This window comes from Pelophylax lessonae, assembly GCF_965119305.1.
Source record: "Pelophylax lessonae genome assembly, chromosome: 13".
In the NCBI taxonomy this organism is placed as follows: Eukaryota; Metazoa; Chordata; class Amphibia; order Anura; family Ranidae; genus Pelophylax; species Pelophylax lessonae.
This window is the reverse complement of record NC_138780.1, coordinates 95,329,642-95,351,547: the sequence shown is the minus strand read 5'-3', so window position 1 is coordinate 95,351,547 and position 21,906 is coordinate 95,329,642. Positions and strand designations below refer to the sequence as shown.

General features: G+C 42.2%; 1 protein-coding gene across 1 annotated transcript in view; it reads left to right on the top strand.

Moving 5' to 3' along the window:
- Positions 1–21,906, top strand: part of ARHGAP5 (Rho GTPase activating protein 5) — a 143,641-nt gene that overhangs the window by 97,845 nt on the left and 23,890 nt on the right. Inside the window, exons 4-5 of the mRNA XM_082275189.1 lie at positions 14,977–15,054; positions 17,602–17,733. Of these exons, the coding sequence (XP_082131315.1) occupies positions 14,977–15,054; positions 17,602–17,733 (210 nt within the window). The remainder of the gene's footprint in view (positions 1–14,976; positions 15,055–17,601; positions 17,734–21,906) is intronic.

The following is a 21,906-nucleotide window of genomic DNA, read 5'->3' as shown; positions in this document are numbered from 1 at the left end:
GAAATAACTTCTGTGTGTTGCTGGGAGGCAGATAAGTGCAAACAACAGTTAGGCTTTTTCTCGCTGATCTGAATTACATGGCTCTTCTAAGAGATTTGTTTAAGGGGCATGTGAAGTTTTGGATTTTTTTCCCCGGTTTATATTGTAGTTACTAATAACTAGCAGAAATGGAAAATGTAAAAAAACACAAAAACCTCTGCATAACAGACATGTTGCATGTGCTTTGTTAAATCTGTATGTGTTTAGGATATTCTCTAGATTTGTATGTTTTCTACTGTAACTTGTACTTGCTATGGGACAGCCCAAGTTACCTGTTAGATTTTTTTTTCCAATAAAAGTTTTATTTTATTCTAATTAAATGAACAACAATACAGCGATAATCAACATACATCGAATACATAACACGAATACATAACACACTTCTTGGTACATAAAATTAGCATAGGTTTATAGAACTTAATACAAATGTTGGGGGAGGGGGGGGGGAAGAAAGGCAAGAAGAAATACCGGATCAATTTAGACCATTTGAGATATGACATAGCTCTATATGTGACAGTTTGAATCAAAGATGTTTAAAACTGTATAGCCAATTTGTTTGAGGAGAGATAGCCCCACACATCCCTGGTGTAGGGGGGGGGGGGGGATATCTCCCTGTAAAGATAGAGTTTGGATTTCACGAAGGAAAAAGTATACTACCCCTAAACTATATGCGGATTTATTGTAAAATGTGTTATGTTTGTTGTAAGATAATCCCGTCTTTAAGTTCTGTGTATTGGTTTGTGGTTCGGAAGTGCAACCAACATGCCCAAGTCTGGTAGAATTTTGTTGGTGTATCTTTGCCAATATTTAGGAGTTCCTCCATTTCTGCAATCTTGTTGATTTTTTTAAACCATTCATTCATTGAAGGAATGTGTTGTGAACCCCAGTGAATGGGAATACACAACTTGGCAGCATTGATCATGTGTAGGGGAAGCATATTGCAGTATGTAGATATTGGGTGTCAGAATGGTGTAACAGTTGCGCTGGGGTATAATCTAGAGCCATTGTGGAGACTTTGGTCGTTATTTGATGCACTTGTGCTCAAAATTTTTGGATATGTGGACAGGACCACCAAATATGCAAAAGGGTACCTGCTTCCTCCCTGTAACATCTCCAACATTTATCTGAGTTCTTAGAATTGAATTTATGTAGTAAAGTTGGTGTTCTATACCATAGGGACAGTGTTTTGAAGTTGTTTTCTTGTGTCAAGATGTTAATGGATCCCTTATGTGCAATGCTGAAAATGCGTTCCCAGTTGGATTCTGATAAATCCATACTTAAATCCTTCTCCCATGCGAGACACGCCCTCCCTTCTTTCGAGGAAGTGTTTATGAAGAGCATATTGTGCATCAGAGACATGTCTTAGGGGAGTGGATTGAGAGCAAAGGGTTTCAAATGGAGTGGGTTGTCGTGACAATGAAGTGGAGTGGTCGGAAGTTGTGAGGAAATGTCTTATTTGATGGTATAGCAAGGTAGGGAAAGAGCTTTTTGACAACTGAGTGGAAACCTAGGCAAAATCTCAGAAAATGCCTCCTGAGAAAATGTGTTTAGCAAGTGTTTAAATGGGCAGTTATTTTTAATGAGGGATAAGTCTATTCCTGGGGGAAAGGCTGGATTGTTATTAATTGGCGTAAGGGGACCTGGGTTAGAAGGCCAAATTTCTTGGAGACTTTCTTGAAGACTTGGAGTGTTGGGCCAATGAGTGGGTGTTTCTTGAGTAACGGCGGTATGTGACCTGGCTTAATCCAAGGAGTATTTTCTAAAGGAAGGTGGGAAAATGCTCCCTCAAGGGGAACCCAATCCTTGAGGGTGGCATGCACCGACCAGTCCACAATTCTGGATAGGTGACAGGCCCAATAATAGTTCTGTAGGTCGGGAATTCCGATGCCACCTTTCTGCTTAGGTCTTATCAGTTGGTCAAAGCTGATCCTTGGTCTTTTATTGTTCCATAGGAACCGTATACACAATGAACGGAAATTTCTGAAAAAGGACGCAGGAATTGTGATAGGAACGGCCTGAAGGATATATAACATTCTCGGGAGAATATTCATCTTAATCAATGCAGCTCGACTTGAGTCACTCTGATTAGAACGGTTCCATTGCACAGCATGGAGCGCTACTTGTCAGGCGACCAGAGACCCTACAGAAATGTAGGCTCCTGAAAAGTATGTCCATGTACAGTAATAGTATGCGCTCAATATTTGGTCAGGGCTCTTTTTGCATGAATTACTGCATAAACGCTGCGTGGCATGGAGGCGATCAGCCTGTGGCACTGCTGAGGTGGTATGGAAGCCCAGGTTTGTTTGATGGCGGCCTTCAGCTTGTCTGCATTGTTGGGGTTGGTGTCTCATCTTCCTCTTGACAATACCCCTCAGATTCTCTATGGCGTATAAGTCAGGTGAGTTTGCTGGACAATCAAGGACAGCGATACCATGATCATGAAATCAGATATTGATAGTTTTCACAGTGTTGGCAGGTGCCAAGTCCTGCTGGGAAATTAAATCAGCATCTCCATAAAGTGATCAGAAGAGGGAAGCATGAGATGCTCTACAATATCCTGGTAGATGGCTGAGCTGACTTTGGACTTGATAAAACACAGTGGACCAACACCAGTAGATGACATGGCTCCCCAAATCATTACGGACTGTGGAAACTTCACATTGGACCTCATGGAACTTGGATTCTGTGCCTCTCCACTCTTCCTCCAGACTCTGGGAACTTGATTTCCAAATGAAATGCAAAAAGACTTTGCCACAGTCAGTGATGATTTTGGGGGGGGGGGGGTTTGGGGAGCCCTGTCATCTGTTGGTGTTGGTCCACTGTGTTTTATCAAGTCCAAAGTCAGCGCACCCCTCTACTAGGAAATTCTGCTGGCCAGCTTTATGAAGATACTGATTTCTTTTTTTCAGCAGGACTTGGCTCCTACCCACACTGCCAAAAGTACCAATACCTGGTTTAATCAGGATATCACTGTGCTTGATTAGCTCGCAAACTCGTCTGATCTAAACCCCATAGAGAATCTGTGGGGTATTGTCAAGAAGAAGATGATACACCAGACCCAACAATGCAGAGGAGCTGAAAGCCGCTACCAAAGCAATCTGGGCTTCCAGAACGCCTCAGCAGTGCCACAAGCTGATCAACTCCATGCCACGCTTCATTGATGCAGTAATTCATGGAAAAGCAGCTCCGACCAAGTATTGAGTGCTTACTATACTGTACATAGACATACTTTTCAGTAAGCCAACATTTCTGTATTAAAAATCCTTTATTATTTTTAATTGGTGTTATGTAGTAATCTGATTTTCTGAGATACTGAATTTTTGGTTTTCACTAGCTGTAAGCCATAATCCTTAAATTAAAAGAAGGAAATGCTTGAAATATCTCACTCTGTGTAACACATCTATATAAAATGAGTTTCACTTTTTGAATTTGAATTAATGAAGTTCACTTTTTGATATTCTAATTTTAGGAGATGCATCTGTGTATATATAGGAGCACATAGTGAGGAATCTTTTAGCATTTGGATCATGTATTTGCATATAGTGTGTTTGACTTGTGAATTGTCTCCTGGGAGCATGTTGGTTTTTTTTTTTTTTTTTGCTTCAGAATTACAAATATATCATGAGTATTTTCTGAAAATAGACCATGAAAAATGAATTCCTGTGCTGCCAGGCAGGATCTGCGTTCCTTAGTAATGGATCTGTATTGCTAAAAGTCTCCCAGGTTTAATATTAACAGACAAATAGTTGCATTTACTTAAGCAGTACTCTTGTGAAAATCTAAAGTAGTAATACTTGTGGAATATGTTCTAGCAATATTCACTGAAGTCTTTGCAATGGGTATAGCATACAGATGTCTAATCACGTTTGTTTTTGCTCAAAGACACTTGGCAAAAAAGTCTGTTGAGCTAAAGCTGACACTTTGGCAGGTGTTTGTGATGGCTGTGTTGGCGGCATGATGATTTGTTTGCTGGATTACCCTAAACTAGCCCAAATCTTGTTTTTTGGAGCTTTGAAATCTGTGTTCACTTAGCTGGCCATCTGCAATAAAAAGGAAGTGCTGGAAGTGATCCCCAGTGGATCAGCACTGCTTCATCTAGAAGAAGTAAAATTCTCCCTGTGACATCTGCTCTGAGACAGGAAATAACTATATGATGATTTATATCAACCAAGAGCTGACTGCAGTTGCAGAAAATAATGTTCAACCAGAATGGCTACATGTTTCCTTATCAAATATTTTATTCCTGCTTTATGTTAAAGGTTGTTACGATAAGCATCATTAGGGCTTGTTTACGCCCTGTACAAAGACCTGCACCAGAAGAGGCCTCTGCAAGGTCACAAAGAAAACGATTTGTTTGATTTGTTGACAGATACAGCTTCATATCTTCTTAGCCATTGGTTATGCTCCTCCCATCAGGAATAGGACACTAGGCAGGAAAAAGCTTTCACCACGCCTATGGAGCTGTCCCTCCGGGGCATAACCCCACACACTCTGCTACAGCCCTCAGTTTTTCTGCCTAGTTTAGGAGTAGGACCTTGTTCCCTGCTGGGACTTCGGTCTTAGCTGTTTATTTTTTGGGAACCTTTTTTTGTACTTTATTCTTTAGGTAGAGTTCCTGGAGAACTACAAGCAACAACTGGCTGGGTTTCAGACTAGACACTCTAGATCCTTAAGGTCTCCCAGCCTGGCCAGCGAACTTGCGCAGGTTATAGTCAAGCACTAGGCCTCGCCACGTCAGAACCCCTGATGGCCGGAGACAAGCCTGTCAAGGGACCATCTCGTACCCTTGGCTGGCAGCGCCCCCATTCCAGGTGGGAGGTAGTCTGCTCAGAGTGCTGCTCACCAGATTCGTGGTATGGTAAGTAAGAGTCCCCCCATTTCCTTAGCAGTCTCAGGGTTGATGTGGGCCCCCTCCATGGAATAGTCGGACCTTCCCTTCAGCTATTCCCCCCCCCCCCCACTAAAGGTTCCTACCTTTGGGGGGACAGATATATTGCGGCCGCTGAGGCGGCTCTGCGGGGGGGAGGGCGTTTTTTTCTGGTGGGGTCCCCTCCTGGGGACAATCCGATACTTTTTTTCAGTGACCCCCACGGGGGTCCTTGAGACCACATGGCGCGCCATGGGGGCCGACATTTTTCTGTAGACTTGCCCTGCATTAATATCACTCCCTCGTGGTAATGTATGGGCAGCCATTTTCTAAATCTTCCCCATAGGAATGCATGGGGCGGCCATTTTCTTGTGGCCCATGGTGCTGGACAGCATAGGCAAGGCTTTAGACACTCTAGGCATGACCCAGGTGCTTTCACTTCCTGTGTCAGATTGTTTCTCTCTGCTGTGCAAATCGTTCCTGGAAGCCTCCTGATCGGTTTTGTAATGTTTTTTGGGGGTCTCCTGTGGGTTTCCTCACACACACACACTGCCAACAGACTGTGTTAGGCTGGAAGTTGCAGTACCGCTGTAGCAGCGGTGCAATCGCATTTTTGTGACTTTTTTAAAGTGACACTACATCTTTTTAAATTTAGTGAACATGGAGTCCCAGGACAAAATTTCACCTACAAAGTAACACTAGCTGTAAGCACCTTTGTCTACGCCCCCCCCCCCCCCCTCTGTTGTATGTTCAGATTCAGAGACCGATGTGGCCGCCGCAGACGCACCCCACCCTGGTGGCTCTGTGTCATCGCATTCTGATGGCGAAGAGGACCTGTCCTCGTCAGCCGTTGTGCAGGAAAGCATGTTGGTGTAAGCACTTATAGTTTCAGCGTAAAACTTTAAAAATGACGGATCAGTCTACAGTGTCAGGAACGCAGGTGTCTTGGCACCCGCAAAGCCCAGAAATCGGGCAAAGTGTTCCCCTGTCCCGAACTTTTTGACAATATTGTCAATGAGCAGTGGGAGTGCATTAAGCACATGTTAGTGGTGCCCAAGCGTTTTAAATGCAGTTATCCCTTCGGGGATAAGGTTTCCACTCGTTGGACCGTGCCACCGATCATCCAGTTTCCACACAGCTGTGGTCCCGGTGGAAGAATCCCCAGCCTTTACGGACCCTGTTGATAGACGGGATTGAGTCTCTGGCCTGCTGTTTACATGTGATAGTGGGCTCCATATTGAAACCAATTTTTGTGACTACCCTGGTGTCGCAGACCATCACTGAATGGGTGAAGTTGCTAAAAGGTGTCTTGGAAATGGAACCGCTTTACTCGGGGTTGATTTAGCTCTTGGATCAAATGGCTTAAGCCCTTCTGTATATATGCGATGCATCGCTGGATGCAGCTCCACTGGTAGCCAGAGTGTCCATGGTAGGGATTTCTATTACTCATGGTGCGGCTAAAAAGCTGGTCTGCAAACCAGGCTTCCAAAAAGGCTCTTTCTGACCTTCCCTTTTTGGGGGAGAGATTGTTTGGATCCTCCCTGGATGAGTTGATCAAAGGCCTTAGGGGTGGGAAGAGTACTCTTCTCCCTCAATCCTCTAAAGGCAAGGCACCACATGCTAGATGGGGGGCCTTCTTTTACTGCTCATAGGCGGCTTTTTCATACCTCCGGGTTGCAAGAAAAAGGAAAGCCATTCAGGTCTTCTGGGAGTTCCAAGAAGATGTGGTCAGGCAAACAGAATACAGGCCAATCCGGATCTGCAGACAAATCTTCTGCATAAAGGGGCGCCCTTACCCGATTCTGGGGTGGGGGGATGTCTTTGCTTCTTTCCGGAACCATGGACTTCCTTGTTTCAGGACAAATGGGTTCACGAACGGATCCGATCGGCGTACAAGATCGGATTCGGATCTGGACCGTCGGACAGGTTATTCTACACCCATTTAATCTACACCTATCTCCAGATCGGTTAAGGGATCTCCGAGAGGTGGTACAAGATCTGTTGTCACAAAGGGTGATGGTGCCGGTTCCCTCTCAGGAACGTTTTCAAGGGTTTTATTCAAACCTTTACTGTGCCCAGGAAGTAAAGCAAAGTGTGTCCAATCCTGGACCTCAGGACTTTGAATCCCTTTGTGTGGGTACAGAGGTTTCGAATGGAGTCCATTTGCACGGTAGTGGCGCCCCTACACCAGGGATACTTTTTGGCCTCCATAGATTTCAAGGACGCATATCTAAACATCCCTACCTATGCTGAACACCAGCGTTTTCTCCACTTCGCTATAGGAGAGCAGCATTATCAATTTGCAGCGTTACCCTTTGGTCTCGCCCCTGCCCCCAGGGTCCTTCACCAAGGTGCTGGCTCCGGTGTTGGCATTACTGCGCCAATGGGGGATTTCGCTACTGGGGTACCTGGAGAATCTTCTATTGAGGATGGACTCTCACCCAGCCCTGTTGGGTTGTTAAAAAAATATGCCCAGATACCTTCATTGAGACTGGATTATCTGGGCCTGACTCTGGACTCCACTTTGGCGAGGGTCTTTCTTCCCCTGGACAAGTTGCAAAAATTGCAGGGGGTGATCTGGTTGTTAGCAAACAATCTGTTCTCTCTGCAGACTTGCATGTGGGCCTTGGGCCTGATGGTATCGACCTTCGAGGCGGCTCCGTTCCACACGAGACCCTTACAAAAGGAGATTCTTGTAAAATGGAACAAGGATCCCAAATCTTTGGATACTTTGATACGGTGGTTACCACAGATGCCAGCCTGTCAGGCTGGGGAGACTCTGCGCCCAGGGGCCCAGGACGGTGGAAGAGTCCAAGCTGACGATAAATATTTTGGAGCTCAGAGCGATAGTTTTGCCTGAGTCACTGGATGGCTCGTCTGCAAGGTTGCCCGGTCCAGATTAAATCGTACAATGTCACGGCCGTGGCATACATCAATCATTAAGGGAGTGCCTGACGGCCGGGGAGGTGGCTGAGATTCTGGATTAGGCGGAGAAGTTTGTCCCAGCTCTTTCTGCTGTGCACATCCCCGGGGTGGAGAACTGGCAGGTGGATGACCTGAGTCGTCAGGTGTTGGATCAGGGGGAGTGGTCTCTGCACCCGGAGGGGTTTCACCACCTGTGTGTCTGGTGGGGGACACCCGATGTCGACCTGTTTGCATCTCGACTCAACAAGAGGGTTCAGAGGTTTGTGGCCAGGTCAAGGGATCCTATGGCCGACGCCACAGACTCACTGGTGGCTCCTTGTGGTCCGTATCGGCTGAACTATGTGTTCCCTCCAATGGAACTTCTGCCGAAGCTGCTGCGCAGGATAGAGGTGGAAGGGAATTCCAGTCATTCTAGTGGCCCCAGACTGGCTTCACCGTTCTTGCTATGCAGACCTGGTAACGGCGTGGCTGTTGAAAGCCAGGTATTGAAGGATAGAGGTCTTTCTGACTTTGTGATTCCTACGCTGTTGAAGGCCAGGAAGTCTACTTCCAGGAAGATCTACCATCATACGTTGGTACCTAGGGTTTTGACTTTTCTTCATAAAGCGGTTGAACAGCGCTTGACTTTGGGCACTATCAAAGGCCAAGTGTCAGCTTTGGCTGTGTTTTTCTAACGTCCTTTAGCTATGCGTGCCCTGAGTCGCACTTTTATTCAGGGGGTGCGTCATATGGCACCTCCGACAATCCCCCGTTACCACAGTGGGATATGAATTTGGTGTTATCAGTTCTTCAAAAACCTCCTTTTGAGAACATTAGTGAGATTCCCCTGCTTACATTATCATTGCCTTTTTGGTGGCTATCACCTCTGCCCGCAGGGTGTCTGAACTGGCGGCATTGTCTTGCCGTTCACCTTATCTGGTGGTCCACAGAGATAAAGTGGTACTTTGACCTAATTAGTCGTTTCTTCCTTTAGTGGTTTCTGATTTCCATTTGAATGAAGGTATTGTGCTGCTTTCTGACTCTGTCCTAAGCTCAAGCATCCCAAGGAAATTGCTTTGCATTCTTTGGATGTGGTTCGGGCAATTAGAGTTTAGCTGGCGGCTACTGAATCTTTCAGGAAATCAGACTTTGTCCTTACCTAAGGACATTGAAAAGGATTGGCTGTGCCTGCTGCGACCATATCCAGATGGATCAGGCAGACGGTGGTTCAGGCTTGTTCACTGATGGGTCAGGTTCCTCCTTTCCCGGTGAATTTGCATTCTACTAGAGCGCTGAGTGCCTCTTGGGCTTTTCGCCATCAGGCATCAGTGATGCAAGCTTGCAAGGTGGCACCTTGGTCGTCAGTGCCCACGTTTACAAAATTCTACAAGGTAGATGTGTTTGCATCCTCAGGTGCCTCTCTTGGCCACAAGGTTTTGTAGGCTGCTGTTTAAAAGAGAATTGTATCTTTAAGGGTGTATGTTTGTTTTTTCTAGGTGAGCTCCAGTTGTTCCTGGTTGAGCTCCTTGTTACCTGGTTGGCTACATTTAGCCTTTGGGGAATTGCCATCTTCTTTGTGGTGTTTTTCCCACCCCTCATGAAAATACTGCTTTGGGACGTCCCAATGGCTAAGAAGATATGAAGCTGTCTGTCAATGAACGATAGAGAACTGGATATTTGACTTACTGTAAAATCTTTTTCTCTGAAGTTAATTGACAGAGGCAGCACCTGCCCCTCCTAATTATGACTGGAATGGGGTTGTTGTCTTCGAAACACTGCTTGCAACGAGAATAAGGGCTTTAGCAGTGTGTGTGGGGCTATGCCTGCAGGGACAGTCCCATTGGAGTGGTGAAAGCTTTTTCCTGCCTAGTGTCCTATTCTTGATGGGAGGAGCATAACCAATGGCTAAGAAGATATGAAGCTGTATCTGTTAACGAATGATAAACAATGGTTTTCTTTGTGACCTTGCAGAGGTGCAGAAAAACGCAGGTCTTTGTACAGGGCGTAAACCAGCCCTAATGATGATTATCTTAACAACCTTTAACGTAGATATAAAGCTGTGCCTCTCAATTAACTTTTTTTTTTTTTCTCTGGGTACGTTAAGGTTTTTTTTTTTTTTTTTGGATGCCCAACAGTCTGAATTTTGGGTCTTTCAGTAAATGAGGGAGATAGAATTTTTCATTTCTTGGAGTTTGATAGAGACAGGTCCCACCCCTCTGTGATGTCTGTGGTGCTGCTTTTCCACAAAACTGAACCATCCTGTGAGTAGGAGGGGGTTACATTGGGTTGTTTGCTAGTGTCCAAATCCTTCTGTAGACTGCATTAAAAATTGCAATCTCTGAATTCATGTGTTACTTTAATATACTCTATGAAATACATTTTGTGGTTTGTACAAAAATAACATTTTGTTCAGTAGGGTAAATATGAATAGTTTAATATAAATGTACAGGTTGTGTGTGTACACACTGTTATACTACTTTGCAAACTTTTTTGCACATTGATTCCTCCTTATACATTGCGTTAGGCAGGAACACTTCTCAAGTCAAAACCGTAATGCATTTAGCTTGATAGCAATCAACATGCATAGCTCTTTCAGATTGCAGTTGCATCCAGTTCTGACCTATTTTGTTTGCTTTTTTGGCTTGCTTTAAACATACAATTTTCTAAATAAGAGTTTAATTTTTTGTCCCTCCAGTAATGAAGACATTTTCAAAATATACCTGCCTGTAACATTTCAGAAATGTTTATAGTACATGTAAAAATTCACAGTGAACTGTGCAGTGTTTCAAATTGTTGGGAGTTTACGTTGTATTTACAACTACTTATAACTTTCTGACACTAGTTTACAAGTTAAAAATGGGATTTTTGACTTACCGTAAAATCTGTTTCTCTGATGTTCATTGACGGACACAGCCCCTCATCTTCATGACTATATGGTTATACTGCCCCTTACAGGAGTAGGACACTAGGCAGACAAAAACTTGACTACACCTATGGGGCAGTCCCAAGGGGTATACTCTCACTCTCTGCTATAGGTGTTCAGTTTTGTTACAAGTAGTGTGAGAAGAGAAAAAACCCAACTCCATAGAGGGGTTGGTGCTGCGTCCCTCAATGAACATCAGCAAAATAGATTTTACACTAAGTCAAAAATCCCATTTTTTCGTTCATTGACGGACACAGCTCCTCATCTTCATGATTATATGGAATGTCCCAAAGTAGTGTCAAACTTGGGGGGCGTGAACAGTAACAAAAAAAAACCTTCCCCAAGGCTAAACATAGCCAACCAGGAAAAATGGAGCTCAACTATCAACAACTGGAGCTCACTGGAAAAAAAATATAAAACACCCTCAGAGGACAAGTCCTCTAAACAGCAGCCTGCAAAACCTTGCGGCCGAAGGAAGCAGATACCAACATATCCACCTTATAAAACTTTTGAACGTGTGCACAGACAACCAGGTAGCCACCTTGCAAACCTGCAGCACTGACGCCTGATGACGGAAGGCCCAGGAGGCACTACGTGCCCAAGTAGAGTACGCCTTAACAGGGAAAGGAGGAACCTGACCCTTAATGGAATAAGCCTGAACCACAGTCTGTCTGATCCAGTGTTTCTCAACTCCTGTCCTCAGGGCACACCAACAGGCCATATTTTAATTATTACCTTTGGGAGATGCAGACTAGAATACTGCAATCACGGAGTAGCAAATTATATCACTTGTGATGTATTTCAGTTTTCTTGCAAACCTGGCCTATTAGTGTGCACTGAGGACCAGAGTTGAGAAACACTGGTCTGATCCATCTGGAAATGGTCACAGCACAAGCAGCCAGCCCTTTGCTGGCTTCCATCTGTGAGGACAAATAATGAGTGACTTTCTAAAGGACTTTGTAGCTGCCAGGTACACCCTTACCTGTGCCCAAACCACATCCAGGGAATTCCAAGCAACTGCCTTAGGAAGCTTAGGCCTGGAACGCAGGAAAGGCAACACGATGTCTTCATTCAAATGAAAATCAGAAATGACCTTCGGAAGGAATGACGGACATGGACGAAGAACCACCTTATCCTTGTGAACCACCAGGTAGAGTGAATGACAAGACAGCGCCGCCAGCTCTGACGCCCTGCGCGCAGAAAGGATAGCCACCAAAAAGCCCACCTTTTGGGATAACGTAAGCAGGGGAACCTCTCAAATATTCGCAAAGGGAGGCTTCTGAAAAACTGACAACACCAAATTGAGGTCCAACGGCGGCAATAGAGACTGCACTGGAAGAACCAAATGTTTCACTCCCTGGATAAATGTATGCACCAGGAAATGTGTGGCCAACGGATGTTGAAAGAAAACCGCCAAGGCTGAGACCTGGCCCTTGATGTCGGGGGAAACACCTGCATTAGACCAGCAAGAAAGGGGGAAGGCTGGCTGGGAAGGAGAGGAGCCTGGGGGTCCGACCTTCCCAGGGAGAAGCCCAGATCCAGCACAAAACCCTCCAGGGGTAGAGGGGGGTGACAGCTACTTACCACACAAGGAATAGGGTGGGAACCACTGTGGACAGACCACCACTCCATTATAATGTGGATGCTGTCAGCCAGGAGGAAACACTGTGACTCAGACTGAAGCCAGTTCCTATGCGCCTTCGCTATATATATATATATATATATATATATATATATATATATATATATATATATATATATATATATATATATATATATTGATATGACACAAAAAAATAAAAGCCAAATCTGACCCATTCCAAAAATGGACTGGAAAAAAACTATTGGCACCCTTAATTTAATATTTGGTAGCTCACCCCTTGGAAAAAAATAACCATTTGCTTCCTTGAGTTTTTTTTTACACACCTCTGCTGGAATTTTTAAACCACTCTTTTGCAAACTGCTCCAGGTCTCTCAGATTGGAAGGGTTCCTTTTCCCAATTGTTGTTTTGAGATTTCTCCACTAATGCTGTATGGGATTTAGACCTGGACTCATTGCTGCCCAGTTCAGTACTCTCCAGCGCTTTGTCTTAAACCATTTCTGGGTGCTTTTTGATGTGTACTTTGGGGAATTGTCCTGCTGTAAGACCCATGACCTCTGACATGGACCTAACTTTCGCACTGGGCCCTACATTGCACCGCAGAATTTTTTGGCAGTCTTCAGATTTCATAATGCCATGCATACGGTCAAGACATCCAGTGCCTGAAGCAGCAAAGCAACCCCAAAACATCCGTGAACCGCCACCATGTTTGACTGTATTATTTTCTTTAAAGGCCTCATTTCTTTTTCTAAAAACAGTAGAACGAGTGGCTTTACCAAAAAGATGTACTTTTGTTTGCTCTGTCCACAGCACACTTTCCCAAAAGGATTTTGGCTTCCGCAGGTAAGGTTTTTTTTTTTTTGCCATACTCTTTTTATCAATCTTTAGCATTTTTCCATGTCTGGGGAGAAGAGCTACAGTGCCATGGGCTCTAAACTTCTTGCAATATTGCAGACAGTGGATACAGGAACATTAAGATCTCTGGAGATGGACCATGTTTTTCCACAATTTTTGTTCCCCAATCCTCAGACAATTCTTTGCTGCTCTTTTTTTTTTTTTCTTCTTGCTCTGTGTGGCACACACACAACAGAAAGGTTGAGTCATTTTTTCACCATTTTAACTAGTTGCCAGTGTGATTTTCTATGTTGTCAGCACCTGCTAATTACTACAAGTGAGTTTAATTACAATTTACAGGAGCATAACAAACTTGGAATGCTATCTCTTCCAATTTTGAGAAGGCGCTAATAATTTTGTCCAGTCCATTTCTGGAGTTTTGCGTGGAATATGTCAGATTTGGCTTTTTGTTTCTACACTTTTTTTTTTTGTCCCCTACCAATACAAACAAAAGAAACCTAAGAATGCCTAAACATTTGCAGTTGCAACAATTTTCTAGGTGAAGTAGTGCATTTGCTCAAAGAAATGTGTGGGTGTCACTATTTTTGGCCATGACTGTTTTCATCCTGCTAGTTGGTTTGAAAACGGCATATACTGTACATTTTGGTGCTCCTTAATCCCTTGTTGACCACTCACCGTAGTATTACTGTGGCAGTGCGGCTCGGCTGCACAAAATCACATAGTACACAGCTGGAGGCGGCCCGCGGAAGGAGCGGTGGCGATTGCCGCCAGCCTCCCGCAATCGTCAGATAAACTGACAGAAGACCCCCCTGCTTATATAAACAAAGCATGTGAGTCTTCTGTCAGACAGGCATGGAGAGATCAGGAGTTTCAGCTAAGCTGAAACTTCGATCTCTCTGTGCCTGTCACAGAACCATTCCCCCACACAGTAAGCATATTTAGGTACACATTAACCCCTTCCCTGCCAGTATCATTTTTAAAGTAACTGTGCATAATATTTAGCACTGATTACTGTATTAATGTCACTGGTCCCCAAAAAGTGTCAAAATGTCAGTCCACCGCAATGTCGCAGCCCCGCTAAAAAAAACGCAGATCGCCACCATTACTAAAAAAAAAAACAAAAAAAATAAATAGAAATTCCAAAAATCTATCCCGTAGTTTGTAAAGGCTATAACTTTTGCGCAAACCAATTATGCTTTTTGGGATTTTTTTTTTATCAAAAATATGTATCGGAATGCATATTGGCCTAAACTGATTAAAAAAAAATTTGATTTTTTAAAAAAAATTTTATTGGGAATGTTTTATAGCAGAAAGTAAAAAATATGGCATTTGTTTCAAAATTATCGCTTTTTTTTTTTTTTTTTTTTTTTTATAGCGCAAAATCTAAAAATTGCAGAGGTTATCAAATACCACCAAAAGAGAGCTATATTTGTGCTGAAAAAAGGACATAATTTGTATTTGGGTACAGCGTCCTACGACCACGCAATTTAAAGTAACGCAGTGCTGAATCTCAAAAAATGGCCTGAACGTGAAGGGGGTAAAACCAGTGGTTAAAGTGCTCCACCTGCCCAGCAATGTCATGTGCATCCTTCTAACATACTGTATCAATGTTTGATCCAAGTTTGTAGTTTATATACTAATTTTACTTTTTCCATTTGTATTATTCTCGCAGATAAAATTTTTTAATCCGCTTATTATTGCTACCTTGTTTTTCTTCGTTGAATTGCTCTGCAATTCTTTTCTATTTGAGATGCCAGAAATGTAACCTTTCTCCCATTTAATTTCAGGACTTGGTACAGAAGGTCTGTATCGTGTGAGCGGCTACAAGACTGACCAAGATAATATTCAGAAACAGTTTGATCAGGGTGAGCAATCTGTGCAGCGTTTGTAGAAAGCCATTGGCATTTTAAAGCATGCTTGTTTTCTTTGTGTGTTTAATATATTAAAGGGGTTGTCCATTTCTGGAATAGCCGCACCCCGCAGACATCTCATTCAAGATCAGTCACGTTTTTTACAATAGTTTTTACTGTGTATAATAGATTGTGTTTATAAAGATGGAAAACACCATTAATTTATGGGCAAGCTGTATATTTCCGTTCACGTGGAAGCCAAAATCAGGCATCTGGCAAGCAAAGCTAATAATTAGTGCCAGACCTGTAAATTTGTATTGGCTCTAATAAACCTGGATCCAAAGCAAGGCTTTTGTTTTATACTCTATAAATATAAATGTTGCTGGCAGCATTGGACATGGACTGAATACAGCTATCAATTCATTTCTCAGTGTTCTGCCCAGCTGATCTGCACTGCTTTGTCACAGTTACAACACTGGGTATTTTATGCTTCACTCTTAAGCACCCTGCATTTCCCTGTTTAAACCTATAACCCATTAAGTTCTTCCAATTACAGATTTATCATGTTAAGATTGGATGACTTTCTAGCATTTTAAAATATTTTATATACATACCAGTAATGCAGCTTAACTGCCTATTTAATTTTACGCAGGAAAAAGTGCTCAGGGTCACCGTGCTGTTTAAAATAAGTAAATCCTCTCTTTCTCCAAAACTGATATCTGTTTTCGGTAGGTGCTACAGACCTAAAATGCCTAATAGTTTATTGCATCCCTTGTGGACTTTGCATACCTACTGCAGCCATCATACAGCTGTCCAGCTCACCCAAACTTCAAGCATGGCAGAAACTGAGCCATGAGACCTATTACTGTTGGAGTTTCTAAAGGCGTAATTCAGTGGGCGCTTAGCCCACAAAGCTATACCTGTAACTGACCTATAATTTCCGAGTGAACTGATTGGATTTGAATGTGTAGTGTTTTCAGTATATTTTATGCTCATTTTTTTGTAATGAGGTAAATATGACATTTTGCATGTAAATATTACAGCAAGTGAACAAAGTTTCAGCTTTCTTGGCACTTATAAGCTGGAGATTTATATATTAAAGAACAATTTTCCCCCATATAGCTTTATTTTTTAGAATGAAGTTCAAGTTCATATGTAACAGAATGACAAGAGATGCTTAAAGTGGTTGGAAAGCTCAGACATGAAAAATGAGCAAAGCATATCCCTCTATAGCGTGTACTCTCCTGAATTCAAAGCATGGGAGTGTGTTTCTTTTCTGATCTTTGATCCCTCTGCTGTCTGCACTGAAAAGACTAATGCCTCGTACACACGCAACGATTATCGGCCGTCTTTTGTCCAGTGGTGTTGTGTTGGTTGAAATGTGCTCTAGACTGCACACGAATTTTCTCGGCCTAACAAAAACTAACTTCATAAGTGATGTCATGTGCTGGTTTACTTTCCGTGTGTTTTTTCTTCTCTGAGCATGCCCAGTCTTGCTCATCAGATTTTTGTCTGCCGAAATCTGTACTGACTGACGGAAAATCGGCCGTTCTGTTGACGGCCAACAAAAATTTTATAGTCTGCACACCAGATTTTGATCGGCCGAAAAGTCGGAGTCGGTTGTCGAAAGCATCATACTAACAAGCCGAAAATCGGCCGATCGTACGTTGGCCGAAAATTCACGGCCAACTATCGATGCATGTGTACGAGGCATTAGCGATAGCTCAGCTTCCCAAAGGACAGCCTCCCACCCCCCCCCCCCACCCCCCCAGCACCTAGCCTCAGCTCTGTATATTTTTTCTTTGAGGTTGTGCACAGGGGTATGTCCCTTCCCTCAACTCAGTTATCAGATTTCACCGAGCTTTGGGCTCTAGCTCTGTAGTATGTGTAATTTTAGATCCCACTCCCTGCTGTCTACTGCAGAAAGTTGCTGGGTAAACTGGTGTGTTTTAGGAGGCTGTAAAGAGAGAACTACAGATAAACAGGTATAGGTTTGATTCATCTGTGAGTCTCCAGAAGGTAATCACTGGGTATATATGAAGGTTTACAACCAATTTTAACGGATCATTGATAATCAGAACCCTCTAATTTGGAGAATAAGGGGGGAAGGCATTCTGAGGAAGAAAGGTAGGTGGCTAATGGCTCTCAATTTAAGCCTGATTTCTTTTTAGATACAAATTAAAGTAATTATTCTGACCTTATAGCTGAAGAGTAAGCACAATTTAGGTGTTGAGTATTATCAGTATGTTGCTGCGATATGTAAGTGTTACATATTGTATGGAAGTGTTGACTTTTACAAAGATTGGCACTGGAGTATGACCCACATTGGACAGTGCAGAAAATGTAATTGATGTGCAAGTCCTTCATTTAATGTCCTGCTTTGAATTCTTAGCCATTCTTGTTCCTGCTGTCCTCTTGCTTGTGACTTCTTACAATTCATTCATCAACTGATCTATTTCAATATGGCTTTTCTGTAGTATATGTATGCATTCTGGTGAAAAGATGAAGTTATTACTATAATTACACTTATTCACAGCTAATGAAAGAATCTCTGTTTTGCAGATAATAATTTGAGTTTGGCTTCGATGGAGGTGAATGTAAATGCAGTGGCTGGTGCTCTAAAGGCATTCTTTGCAGACCTGCCAGCACCTTTAATACCATATGTTCATCACCCAGAGCTTCTGGAAGCTTCAAGTAGGTGACATTTGTTTGCATTAGGTGATCATTGACAATTGCAATGTGTTCTTTAGGCATTTCCTTTAATTTTGTTCAGTTTTTTTTTTTCTCTCAATTGTACAGGACAGCAAGTCATAGACTATAGGCTACATGCCACTACTGTTAGGTGATTAGGCAATTTTTGCTGGCAATGTCCTCCGTGCACCCTCATATACCGTAATTCCGTCCACTTTGACGGACTCCAGTTTTTTTTGCCAGAGTACTCAGATGATGGAGACCTTCTCCTATGGAGAAGCATTCTAAACCATTCCTTTTTTTTTTCTCACTACTTTAGCAGACACTTCTATCAAGATATAACTACTGATTGCCTTGGACTCCCTCTCAGTTTCCGGTTCAATTCCCCTCGATGTACATCTTACATAGTTACATAGTAGTTGAGGTTGAATAAAGACTATAGTCCATCCAATTCAACCTGTGTAGGTGTGTGTGGGAATCTTGGGAACTGTGCTCTCAGACCCAACAAGTGGGGACCACCCTGTAATGTTTGTTTTGGGCACTGGATACTGCACTCGGCCCTAATTTTGACATGTTGTGCTAGTGACTTTAGTCACAGGGTGCTATTCTGGTCCTGGGCCATGGTCCATTCCTATTTCTCTCTTCTACATTGGTGGTGGTAAACCTTATTACTGTGTTTTTAGCTTTTTAAATTTGGTCCGGTTTTTCCACAAAGGGCTGCTCCTTGGGTGTTGACAAAGTTGTATTACACCTTCTTGCTGATACACTTTCACCTGCCATTTCTGCCAAGAATGCAAGAAGCACACTTGCTAGTCTCCCAGAAACCTGCTCTTCCAAAGACGCTTCCACATGGATACCTGTCAACACCTGGGTTACCACAGCTCCCTTCCTGAATACACTATTACCCACTCTTTTCCAGATTAATATAAGTAGACTTAGGTTTTAGAAATTAGAAAGGGTTCTCAAAATGCTATGGACTTCAAGCAATTTAAAACAAGCCTTGAGCTGCGTATAATTTTTTTTCAGATGATTGGCTGTCCTGTAAAAGTGATCCAGGCAGGTGATACTGTGAGATTGGCTGGTCCTACACTCCCACCGATGCCCAGGCTATCCCATTCCTATGGGTAGCTCAGAACTAGAGATGGGCTCGGGCGTGTTCGAAGCCAACACTGCACTCCGCTAATCACAGGTACGGAGACATTTGCCAATCTGTGCAGCTGCAGATCGGGAAATGTCTCACTGCCTGTGATTAGCAGTGTGCAGTGTCGGATTCTTGGCAAGATTGGGCACGTGGGAACATGCCTGAGCCCATCTCTACTCAGGACCACAGTTAATTGCCCCAACACTGTGAGCAGAGGGAAATAAGGGAACATTCATTCCCTGATCTCATCTGCAAGTAAGGAATTCAAAAAGCAACAAGCATTTAGTCACCTCTAGTTTCAGAACTGTAATTGTTTACAGCTGCTGTGGTAAGGTTAGCAACTAAATGAGCATTATTTGTTCTTGATTAGCTGCAGGGAGAGGTTGGGGGTATAATAAAAACCCCTGATGTTTTCATAAAGCAAAACACTCAGCTGCCTATGCTATTACATGGGGGCTTGTTGGCTCCCATGTGATAGCAATAAAGTTATTCATATAAAAGTGTTGAAATTGAATTTAAAATAAATAAAAACAAAGCAAATACAAATTTAGGGCACCTCCATTGTCCCATGCATACATGCAAACGCTAGCTTAGGGTGCTCATTTGTATGTAAACTGCCCCACATGTGGGGTATCGCCAAGGACGTCAGTGTGAGCAATAATTCTTTCTCTCTCCTTAATCAAGACCTTTGCACATGTAGCGCCCCTGTATGTTTCCCGATGATTTCATAAGATCAACTTTGCATTTTCGCTACACTTCAGACACCATTTAGAGATTTTTCCTTTTTACTACCACTTTTAACATTGTATTCTTTTTTTTTTTTCCAACTTGTTTTAGTGAAAGTATGCACGTCTTCTGTGTGAACAAGAGTACATACAGTATATGCGATGTCAGCAGGCAAAAGGATTTGTTACAGAAAAAAGGGTTCCTAATCATCGTACATACAAGAGCTTACAGAGAATGCATCCTAGAACATTGTATGAGGGAGACGGGACACTCAGAGTCCGAAGCAAAGCAATAATTTCAGGATCATCTTTAGTCCTGAGACATGAAAGTTGTGAAGAAAAAGGAGATAAAACACAACTACCATTATAACACAAAGCAGACAAATTGCTACATGTATAAAACTTCAAACTAGTGCACCCCTACATAGACAATTTCTTAAATGTATAGTCCATTACTCATTGAAAATAATGCTCATGTAGTGAATACAGTGGTCGCTGCGACCACTCCATCCAGCAGTATCAAAGTTAAACAGTTCAAGATAATCTAACTGGGATCAGAAGTCAGTCAACAGTAGGGCTGCAAATAACGATTATTTTTATAATCGATTGTTGGACGATTGTTTTGATTAATCGGATAACAACCTTAACTAAATTATACACCATACTTGTTTTATGTAAAGTTAAAAAAAAAAAAAGCTAATAATTCTTAAATATCTATATGCAGTGGTAAAAATAACCAATTATTTGGATAAGGGGCAAAATCTCCTAATCTCCTTCTTTTTTTTTTTTTTTTTTTATATAAATTTATTTATTGTTTTCCAAATAGAAAAAATACAAAAACATTACTAACAATAAGAACGTCAATTTTTCCCAATTTTATACCTTCTCCCCTCCCTAATTCCCTGTTGCTAACCCCCCCCCCCCCCCCCCATCTACACCGTAGTTGATTTTCTCTTTTTCTTCACTCCATTTAGTATATTCTCTTGTTTTCTTGAACTTCTTCCAATTTTCCCAAGTTCTACCCTCCTCCTCTTTATCGTCGTCCTCCCATTCCCTTAGATATTCTAGTGTTCTTATTCTCTCCACTCTCTGAACCCGATCTCCTATAGTTGGAACTTCTTCTTTCTGCCAAAATAACGGGATTAATCCTTTTGCGGCATTCATCATGTGGGGTACCAGTGTAGCTTTGTATTGTCTTACAGACTTTTTTGTACCATGGAATAAACAGTACCAAGGTTCTTCCGGAATCTCTATTGCGTGATTTTTTTTTTAATTAGTACTAGAATTTCCTTCCAGAACTTTTTAATTTTTGGGCAATTCCACCATAAATGGGCCATTGTACCTACTTCTTCACATCCCCTCCAACAGTTTTTTTTATTTCTCTTTTTGATAATTATGGGCTTTATCAGGGGTGATATACCATCTTGCGATACATTTATAATTCATTTCAGCTGTGTTCGCGTCTACTGTGGAACTGTGTATTAATTTTAAACTTTTCTCTAAGTGAAAATCCTCATTCTGTGCTTCCAATTTCATTTCCCATTTTTCGATGAATGGCGTTATCGCCGGTCCTGTCATATCAAGCAATATTTTATATATAGTTGAAACATTGTTCTTGTATTTCTCAGAAGAGCAGATCCGCTCGAAAGGGAGCAAGTTATCTTCTCTTCTTAATGGTTTTGGCAAGGAAGCCACAAAATGCTTCAACTGGCGGTAGCGCCATTCATCGATTCCAAAAAAAATTTCTTTAGTTCCGCTATTGTGCATAATATCTCTAAAACGTGTGTCGTCATTACCTATCCATTTTCCCCCCATCTTTTCTTGGCCTGGTGGAAAAAATTTGTGTCTTTTAAAGGGAATTAATGGTGAATTGTATTGCCATTTATTTTATGTATTAAATCCCAGATTCTAAGTGCTTGATTTGTGATCATCTGCATATTTAAATTCAACTTCCTATATTGTGCCGGTATCCATATGACTTTTCCTAAGTGAGTGCTACTCATAGTGGATTCTATTTTTACCCAACTCTTTTCGCTTTTTATTTTCCCCCATTTAATTACTCGTGAGAGTAGTGTTGCCTCATAATATTTTCTAAAATCTGTTACCGCTAAGCCCCCTTTATTTTTGCTCTTTATTAGTACTGTGTGTTGTATTCTAGGTTTGCTTTTTCTCCATATAAATTTAGAATTCAAAGATTTTAAGATTTTAAAGTATTCCTGGGGAATCGGGATAGGTAACATTTGAAATTTATAGATTATTTTTGGTAGAATTGCCATTTTTATTATATTTATTCTCCCTGTCCATGATAAT